Source organism: Cucumis melo, chromosome 4, assembly GCF_025177605.1.
Source record: "Cucumis melo cultivar AY chromosome 4, USDA_Cmelo_AY_1.0, whole genome shotgun sequence".
Lineage (NCBI taxonomy): Eukaryota > Viridiplantae > Streptophyta > Magnoliopsida > Cucurbitales > Cucurbitaceae > Cucumis > Cucumis melo.
In genome coordinates, this window is record NC_066860.1 from 30,206,350 (window position 1) to 30,216,655 (window position 10,306).

General features: G+C 34.3%; 1 protein-coding gene across 5 annotated transcripts; it reads right to left on the reverse strand.

The window, feature by feature from the left end:
* Positions 1-381: 381 nt before the first annotated feature.
* Positions 382-9,933, reverse strand: LOC103486885 (uncharacterized). 5 transcript variants are annotated; one of them, XM_051083964.1, is made up of 18 exons: positions 9,593-9,933; positions 9,482-9,520; positions 8,226-8,291; positions 8,054-8,126; positions 7,854-7,956; positions 7,602-7,771; positions 6,885-7,034; positions 6,198-6,341; positions 5,996-6,056; positions 4,062-4,372; positions 3,443-3,574; positions 2,925-3,044; positions 2,728-2,814; positions 2,525-2,647; positions 2,196-2,316; positions 1,466-1,591; positions 1,209-1,343; positions 382-745 (listed from the first exon to the last, which is right to left on the reverse strand). In XM_051083964.1, exons 4-18 carry the CDS (start codon positions 8,081-8,083, stop codon positions 600-602), a joined length of 1,959 nt encoding a protein of 652 aa, XP_050939921.1. In that variant the 5' UTR covers positions 8,084-8,126; positions 8,226-8,291; positions 9,482-9,520; positions 9,593-9,933; the 3' UTR covers positions 382-599. The 5 variants fall into 5 exon arrangements, with proteins under 5 accessions (XP_050939921.1, XP_008443257.2, XP_008443260.2 ...); XM_008445035.3 differs by having other exon boundaries at positions 7,854-7,976; XM_008445038.2 differs by lacking the exon at positions 9,482-9,520.
* Between the last annotated feature and the right edge of the window lie 373 nt (positions 9,934-10,306).

Below are 10,306 nucleotides of genomic sequence, written 5' to 3' on the forward strand. Positions count from 1 at the left end.
CGTAAAAGTTTTTTACTATTCTGTCAACTACCCCTACCTTATCAACAAATTTGGTAAAATAACTAATCACATCCACTTAATAAGTTTGGATTTGTAAAAGATAAATAAAATACATATTTGATAAGTTATCTAGCTAGATAATTAGTTGTATTAAATTTAGTAAATTAATATCAATTAATTTTAGTTATATATATAAAGAGAGAAAAGTCCTCATTTTGTAAGGGCATAAAATACCCATCACCCATTGGCAAAGAGAATGCTTTGAAATACAATATTCTCATGTCAAACAACATATTAGAAACCCATTCCAATTCTCGTCCTAAATTCCCTTAAACCAAAAACCCCCCCTTACAATTAAGCTCTTTTATGAAGATTTGATCATTAATAACATTCAAGCGGTTGAATCAACCATTAACTAATTTTTTTGAAAAATAATAGATGATGCATATTTCAAGCATACAGGTACAACAAAGAATAATCTAAGCTCTACATTGTAATCCTAATTAATTAACTATCAGCTGCCTCAAAACCCAACTACGTAATAAACTAATTGAAAATGAGAAAAAAAAAAGTATATAATACATCTCCATAGATCCATTTTAGTTAACTATTACTTTCTCTAGCGTCTGTTTAATGAGGGAACTGTCACCAATTTGTGACAAGCATGAGTAAATTACTTTATTGATTGACTTCAAAGTTTCGTAGTTTGGAAGCTTATTGCTTTCTGCATCAACAGATCCATTTTCTGTCAAAAAAATTGAAAGACTTGTTTAAATCAACAAGATTGGCTACTTCATTAGCACATATACGTTTAAATTTAAGAAAATGTAATGAAATTAAGAAAGGAACAGAAATATATAAAATATTTTCAAGAAACAGAATCTAAAAGGTAACACAGGTAAGCTGAAAACAATAGTTAATCAGCCATTCCAATTTCCAATCTCGCAGAAACACCACCGTACTATATTTGATTACCAAGAGACCTTGTTGAATATGAAATCCTAGATAGATGGCTAATATGGGTTAAACTCTGTCCCTTTATGTTCTTTGCTGTACAACAAATATCTATACTAACCAATGATTTATATAATAATTACTCATCAAGTTTTACTTTTCTATTTTCATTTTTTTTAACAGGATTATCATCAAAGTTAACCCATGTTCAATAAGATTGTTGAGGAAGTGCTAAAGATGTTTGGGAGAGTTACCTGCGGAAACTTTAAAACAAGAGAGAAGTGTCGCACAGAAACTGATATAGTCAGCAATCTGTATATGTCCAACTTTATAGGCTGAATGAAGAACCTCAATAATTCGAAACACTGTTTCTGGTTGCAACTCGGGACCTATGAACATGAAATAAGACGAGTGTAAAAAGAAGGAAAAGAAATTGTTAGAGCAGGTAAGTATATCGTACAGGACTGAAAACATAATAATGCTAATAATAACACAATAAATAACTACTCACATAGGCAGCAAGAAGCTAATGACTTCAATAGAAGAGGATCCAAATAAGAGAAGTAATAAAGACAACAAATTGAGAGCTCTTGACATTTTTTAGGAAGCCTTGTAAAAGGACCATAGCATTTATTCCCTGCAAGATAAAGGAGATAAATGAAAAAAGAGTTATTTGAGGATGGAAGGAACATTACAAACTTAACCTCCAGATTTTGTACACTAGTGAATGATGATTTGCACTTTAGTGAGAAAAGGTCGGCAAAATTACAAACTTAGTCCTCGAATTTGATGGTAGTTTTCCTTTACATCATTGAGCATTTGGTTTCAATTTCAATAATTTTCTGCCTTCAATATTTAAGTTGGAGTGGCGTGTTGATTTGACATAATAATGTAGTAGACAACTAAATTAAACAAAGATGGGGAGAATAAAAAAATTGATTTAAAATGTATCTTGTCTACCCATGTCAAACTTTTTTACGGCCAGCCAACCAATTTTGTCAAGCTGCCCAACTCTCTAGTGTCACTTGTTGTCCCATCGTGTTAAATGATAGCTTATTTATTCAATCAACGTGCCATAAGAACTAATACTGATAAAAAATAAGACCCTGTAAAAATTGAAATTGAAAGTTCATACACGTAAAAAGAACATACACAACCATAGAAATTTAAGAAACCAAATTTAGAATTTAATAGAAAAAACTACAACTAATATAAATCTCCCCTAGGCAAACCATACTTACCTTCAGCAGAACTTGTGTGGTAAAACTCTTGCAATGGATGTTGGGTGTTGTCGTATTCCCATTTTAGAGCAGAGTTCAAGAAAGAGGCTTGTCCCACATGAAGTAAAAGACGCAATACAACCTACAATATGGTAGCAAGTTAGCAACTGAGAAGTAGACATGAAAATTTAAAGTCAATACAAAAGTCTACTACAGATAACCACATCCTGAATTACAGAAAGCCAGAATAAACACATTTTCATTAGAAGAGGTCTGGAAGAAGGGGCAAAGCAACAAGATACATACTTTCACTTTTAAGTAAGACTCACAGCCCCTAGAAAAATAAATACCTCAGAACATGAAGGATAATTATCACCAAGAAGGATCAGCAACAAAGGCAGTTCTCTAATCCATGCCACCCGATGCTCTACTATTTCAGGAAAACTTGTATCTATGCATGACAGCTCACCAGTCTATGATTGAAAGAATAGATCAGGAGATTTGTGAGTTCTTACTTTCAGTAATTCCTTAAAGAATATAATTGAGAACTTACAGGAATGATCAATTCTTCAACGACATGCAAGCAAGCCAATTTTAATGAAGACTCTGGGTGGCAATCTTTGAAAGCATGAGTAAATGCCTGTAAGTACTTTAACTGATGAATATGGTTTTCTAGATTCTATGTTATTTCTAAAAATATTGAAAACAATCCAAACAAAATGTAGAGTAAGCTTGTTAAGAAGGTCAAACCTCAAGCAGTCGAAACTTCCAAGTATTTTCGGCTTGTGCAATAAGTTCAGGAATAAAAGGAAGTAATGGAAGGACATGCTTCTCTCTGACCACTTTCCTAGAATGAGTGCCACTAACAATCTGGAAGTTAAAACATTAGCGACCCAAAAATTAATCAACCACTTTTCCAAAAGTACCAACAGAAACAAAACTTCAATAAAAAAGTACCCAAGAAAACATCATTTGATCAACTAAGAAAAATATCTGACTACCAAATAAAACCCAGACGAATTTATAAAAGGTGAATACTATCATTATCAATAACTGTGATCAAGTGAACCGCATCCTGATGAAGAAGATACTAGATGCAATGTGATGTGATCAATGCATGTAAATGCATTACTCAAATCACCGAAATTTTTTTGGAGTATCTAAAAACAAAACCCCATGAAGTGTAGATGATGAACCAAAATGGCACGAGTACTATGCAGCTCAACTAACTTGCACTAAATCTTGAAATAAGGCTTGCGAATTATTACCTTTCCCAGCATAACACTTTCTATAAATTCTAAAAATGTCTCCAATATCGCAATTGGAGGGTTGATACACTTGATTGAATGCAAAAATATCTCTGTTATGATAACGTTCAGTGTCAGTAATCTATCGTGGTCCTGTCAGATAAAACAAAAGAATTGAATGACTAAATTTTAAAAGGTCATAGCGGCATAACCTTGGTGCATTAGTGCTCAGACATTCATTTTTTGTAATGAATTATTACAATTGCATTGAGTAACAAAATAACGAAATAATATAAGGGCAATCAGTGAAGCAAGATAAAGCTAAGAGAATAATTGCAAGAAAGTTCCATAACCAAAGCCCAAAACAAAACAAAAGAAAAAAAAATGAACACACAAACGCGCACATGAAATCTAGAGAGGTATTAAGCTCCCTCTCTCTAAAGATTCTATGGTTTCTCTTACCCCAAATCATTCACAAAGTAGTACACCCATGCTTGCCACAAACGTTCCTTTCTCCCCAAAGTTTAATCATTAAGAAGGAAAAGTCGTAAATTTGGAAGCAAGTCAAAGGTTTATTCAAGTAAAAGGAAAAGCAAGCACAGGTTATCAATTGGGTTCAAAGACAATGATCTTAGCTTACCTTCTCCGAAATGTGATGCAATGGATTAAGGGGAAACACAGAAAGCAATTTCTTTAACAATGCTGAAGAAATAGTCCCCTCCAACCTTGTGTCAGATCCTTTACAAGGAGAATGTGATTCCACTTTACCATTTTCACTCCCGTAAAAGAAATACTGAACGGCAAGATGTATGCTTCGAACAATGTATAGAATACAGTCATAAATTTGCATATTGAGAAGATTTACATCATGAACTGCCGGCATAAACTCTTGGAAGCAATTTAATAACACAAGCACCAAATCCTCTAAATTCCTAATAATGACACAAGCCCCTGACCAAAACAACAAAGAAACATAAAAAGGGTCAGATTTGACAGTTAATGACAAAAAACATTACGATAATTAATAGAATTTGCAGTATCGTACAAAATTGAAAAGGCTACAATGAAGCTGATTTTCTCAATCTGACACAATCAATGCTTTGAAATTCTTTTGCGATGAAATCCTAAATTTCTCTATTGAAGAACAAAACAGGGGTGACCCTAGCAAAAGAAAGAAAAAGAGAAAGGAGGGAAAAAGAATAAAAATAAAAAACCACCACCTAGGTCCAGATTTAATTTATGATGCACAATGACACAATACATAATAGGTTAAATCACAACTTTAGTCCCTAAATTTTGAAATTTGTCTATTTCGTCACTTTTAATTTTGTGTCTAATTCCTTGACCTTAAATACGTATATCTATGAACTTTCAATTTTTTGTCTAATAGGTCCTTAAGTAATCTATAAGTAATTTTTAATTCTCCAGGCAGTCCGAATTTCACGACAGGTTAATTGTGCATGAAGTTGAAACTTTTATTCTCCTCTATTTAAATTATATTTGTTCAAGGTTGCATTGCTATGCCAGAGGGTTTTTTTACAAGGAACAATGCCATAAGATTGAAGCATTAAGTTAAAGTTTAGAATTCCTTTAAAAAAAAAAGTTAGGTTTTTAAGGTGTTTCATTCTCCGAACTGGAGAGATTCAAAAAGAAGACAAGGTGCTTCCTTTTCCGAAAAGACTTTTGGTTGTCTTAATTCAAGAGCTGCGTTCTTTTCAGTAGTTCCATGGAAGTGTACTGGTCATTCATCCAAAAAATTTATAGTCATTTGTCTATTTTGTGTTGTTCTCCCATCTTAAGAGTATTTGTAATTTGGAACATTAGTCTCTTTTCCATTGTCATTATATCAATAAAAGGTTTCGTTTTCTTTCAAAAGAAATTGTATGAAACCTTAAACTTTCAATTGTATTCAATTTTGTGTTAAGTAGATAGGTGAATTTTTTAAAATACCAAAAGACGAAGGAACTATTAGGCACTTTTTAAAGTTCAATGAATATTGATATTGGACACAAATTCGAATGCTTAAAGACCAAACAGAGACACAAACCTCAAAGTCTAGGAACAAATCTTGTAATTTAATCGACAGTAAAATAAATTAGTAGGCAAAGAAAGCCTATTACTTCCCCCTGCAAGATCTTACCTACTCGTTTCTTGGGTTTTCACCCTAAATACCTTCAGATGTCCAAATCTTGTCTATTTAGATAAGATTACGCTTACAAGCCAACCATGCTATAACCATTTCTATGAAAGGATATGGTGTATTTCCCTTCCAATACCTTCAGATGTCCAAATGAGTCACTAAACTAAACAGCTACACTACAAGTAACCAAATCTTACAAGTCGATTGCTGTGGGTTCTAATTTCTATTATCTTTTGGCTTCATGGAGGATCTATATCTCATTGTGATTAATGGTTATTGATTGGTTATTTCCCCTGTTTTAGCCATAGCCTTTTTTTTTATCTTTTTTTGCCCATTTAATTGCTTGATAAAATTTGGTTTATATCTGATTTAAAATAGAGAGAGACAACATAACAGACACAAGCAACCAGCAAATGGACTCTTCTTTCACTTACCAGCAGATTCTGTAGGCACATGAGGCTCAAAAGCATGTAGCATCCCATCGTCTACAACATTCTATAATTCAAAGAAATTGTGTGAGACAAAAAGGCTATATGTAGAAGGCTCAAAAATAATCAAATTAGATTACAAAAATAATTCTATTAAGACGAAAAACTATGAACTATCAAAAAGCGAGATGTATTCTACACATCATACATTGTCAGATGAGCCAATTCCTCTTTTGTTGCAAGGCAATAATGATAAGCACTGGACCAACCCAGTAAGAGCATTCTTGAGCTTGCCTTTATCTTGTAAATAGAATTGATTCTTCTGTAGAATTTCAGCATAGTTTTGGAGAATCTGAAGATGGAAAAAACAATCAAAGACATATAAAAGAAACCAACAACGAATAGCGGTGGCTTATCGCACTGTTGATAAATCGATAGAACCCAGATGTATTGAGAGATAAAAAAGTAACCAAACTACAAGATAAACCTAAGTATTAGAGATACTTGGATTCTACCAATTTTGAGATCACTCTCAAGCTAATTCATTCTCAAAAATATTGCTTACTTCCTCCTTCCACACTCACTGTATCTATAACCAAATTTCCCTAACAAACTCTTTAACTAATTTCTAACATGCCCTTAATGCTCTAATTATTTCCTGATAGCATTCCTATCATAAATAAAATTTGATTCTTCTTTAGAAAATTGAGTTTAAGGGCTACTTTAGGATGGAATGGGACGTTGAAATCTTGCTAACTACATCAAATGTGAATACATCTAACACTACAAATAAGACTATGCATTTTGCGTAAATTTTGTTTACTGATGAAATTTGTTTCCTTCCAAAATGGAAGTTAATAAACAGGCACAGAAAACAAAAGTTTAGTAGACGTACCTTATCAGCATGTAAGAAAAAAGAAGAAGGGTAGTACTCCACCAAAAGTTCAAAAAATTTGAAAGCCATCATCCGAACATCAATGGATAAGTGAATCATTGCATTGAAAATATAACCCATCAGTAAGGAAATGAATAGGCCTTGATTTTCCTGGTTTAAATTGACAAAAGAACTGTCACACAAATGTCAAAAGAACTACATTGGAACACACGCATGAAGTGAATGAAAAGCTGTTCGTACGGTTGTATTGTGTCCTTTCTAAAGAGAAGATTAAAGAGATTCAAATATGTGTATGTGTGCATGCACGCTAATGGCAAAAGGAAATCGATATGGTTGATCAATCAAAACCTCCCACGTCTTTCTATAAACAGGTTTTCCAAGACTTTCAAATTGGGTGATGATGCATAACCTGAAGGTATCAGGCCAAGTCCATGCTATAAATGTTGAGAGATATCTCTCCAAGAACAATAGTTTAAATCAAAATATGATTGCAAAAACCTTGTTATTACAACTTTAAACACAAATCAATCTAAATTAACAGCTGTACTACTATTAACTAAAATATACTAATAATCTAATAATTATCCTCAATAGGTGATGCACCAACCCACCTTACGAGTACCAGTAAAAAAAAGTGTCCATAACATATATTTCTCTTTGAAAAGAACAAGCACATTCAAGATTATTTAATATAACTCACGAGGACAAGAGAGTTACCTCCTTACAACCAGGGAAGATAACCGACTTCAAAAGCTGATATAGTGTCTCTCGAACCACTTTATCACCATCATCAATGCGTTCGCGCAATTTTTCAATAACGGTATAGCGATGTAACCTTAATTCCGCAGGGTATTTCATGAATAAATCTCTAATGCCCACCAAAGCACCTATTAACTCTCAGAAAATAATAGATGATTAGAATAGAGGTACATAACCCTTCTAGACTGGGACCCATAAATGGAGGTATACCTTTACGAATCTTAGCATTGTGGTGGGATGTTTGCTGAAGAAGCTCCTTCAAAGTCAACCCTTTTTTATTCACAGCTAAACCAGCCTTCTCCGATGCAACACTCTGCTCGGGTAAAATAATAGCTGACATTGTGCATATTAAACCCTGGTTACAACGGTACATGCAACCTATGCAGCTTAAAGAATATTTTCACTCTTACCTTTTGATTTAATTTCAGTGTTTGTAGCATTCTTTGGCGGTGGCAATTTCCTGCCTATCTTTCGCTTGATTTTCTATAAAACAAAATATAAGAATAATTAAAATGAAACCCTGGCACAGAAGTAGTTTTTTCTTTCTTTTCTTTGGGGGAAGTAATGTTGGAAGAAATATACCTTAAAATCAATTCCACTCTTTTTTTGCTTCTTTGAGGCAGCTTTGGAACGCACCATACTTTTTTCCTGCAAAATTGCAAGAGCTTAAACAATAAACTAATTCATGATATCTTATTCCTTTGTGATATCACCATAAGGTTGGGAATATCCTGAATATAAAAACAGAAATTTAAAAATGAAAGCCTTTTTTTTTTTTATAGAAAGAACAACTTTTATTGAGAAAAAATGGAAAGAATACGAGCGCATACAAAAAAAAAAAAAAAGAACAAGCCCACAAAAAACCTCACTAAATAAAAGGTTTCCAACTGGGTAAGATATTGCTTAGAGAGTAATTATAAAAAGCCTTCGAAACCGAACCCCAAAGAGAAACATGAAACCTTACAAAAGAACAAATCTCACCACGGTCCCTCTCCACACCTCAAACAGTCTATTGTTCTCTCCCCAAAATCCCACAATAAACCGCACACCCTCGCAATCCAAAAAACCTTTCTATTTGAAATGCGGATGGAGGAGGAACTCACATATCATCAACCGACATCACTTTGGCGAAAAAGCAAAAAATCAAACTCTTACGAGAAATTGTTCCTAACAAATCTCGCATACTGACACTCCCATCCAGGTTTAACTCCAGCTTCCGACGAAGGATAAAATAAAAATGACTCATTATCAAAGGCATCTTTCTCAAAATCCTATCCATCCTATTCACATGACCAAGCAAAACTTGTCAGGCAAAGAACCTGACTTTCTTTGGAATTTTAATCCTCCATAACACAATAAAGACTGACTTGACAACAGGAGAAGGATCCAATAAAATTATAAGGAACGACTTACAAAAGAAGCACTCCACCAGATTAGGACTCCAAACACAAACATCCATTCTCCCAACCTAAAGTCAAAACCCTCGATCAAGGAAAAAAGAGAGGCCAAACCCTTACCTACCATTTTTCTAAGTTAAGAGATCGAGTAATTTAGGCAAGCCAACTAATAGAACTTTTTGCAACAATAGACTCTAAATCCTTTGCCTAGATTCCAGTAACATGGCTTCTAAATTATATTTCTTTTTATAAAAAAAATGCAGCAAGCTTGCTAATAACAGACTCTAAAGCGGAAAGCCAGAGCCACGGATTTCTCTCGCTAATTCTTCTGTCTCCAGACTCAAAATCTCCCTTCCCCTTCTTTAATACCAGTAATGTCACTAAGCCATAGAATCACAACAATTACAGGTGTTAATTAGTTCAACATAAACAGAGATTCACCTCTGGTTGGTGTTGGTTGATGTTTAAAGGAGCTCAGGCCTGCAGAATCGAAGCCATTGGAGAGTGGGAAACCCGAATCTATAGTCGACTAAGCAAGTATTAGAGACAAACCTCGACTAGAGTGAAGAAGATGCTGCTGCTCACTGTTGTACGCCGGAAGAAACGGCGTAAAACGTCGCAATCGTCGTCAAAACGCGCTTACGCTGTGGGCTGAGGCTGTCGTCCCAGGCACGCGTTGAAGGAGTCGCCGTGCTCTGGCGTACTTCCGCTTGGTCTGAGCTCGCGTCCAGGTGTTTCCGAGGAGCTGCTCGTGAGAGTTTTCTCCGAAGGGGGATGTGCTGGCCGGAGAAAAAACAAAAACACAGGGAGCTTGGGCGGCGGCTGTTGGAGAAAACGGTGGGGAAGGGATGCACGGCTCCAAAGGCGGGAGATGGGGAAAAGAGAGAGCGTCCGGGAATTAGGAGTGCAGCAACAGAAAAAACCGAACCAAACCAAACCAACCAACGGTCTGTTGCTTTGATTTGGTTTTGGTTTTAAGAATTATAAAATTAAATCTTGTACTTGGAGGAAACAAAATATTTTTGGTTCGAATTACTTGTGTTAAATAACTAATTAAAACCTTGTTTTTTAAAATTCACTCGAGAAAGTAAAATAGATTATTAGGAAAAATACCTTTTGTTTAATCCCAAGTTTTGATTAATATATACTTTGGTATTTGAATTTTAGTTCCTACCTGTATTTAGAAATTTTTAAAACGTACATTTTTAGTTCATAAATTTTTTAAAAAATAAGTTTATAACAGTAGATCTATTAGATCTTCAAATT

Coding starts and splice junctions, on each gene's coding strand:
- LOC103486885 (XM_008445036.3), bottom strand. CDS start 8,282: ATGGTGCGTTCCAAAGCTGCCTCAAAGAAGCAAAAAAAGAGTGGAATT. Junction 7,977..8,053: donor CACTGAAATTAAATCAAAAG/GTAAGAGTGAAA, acceptor GCACAATGTCAG/CTATTATTTTACCCGAGCAG. Junction 2,317..2,524: donor ATTATCCTTCATGTTCTGAG/GTATTTATTTTT, acceptor ACCATATTGTAG/GTTGTATTGCGTCTTTTACT.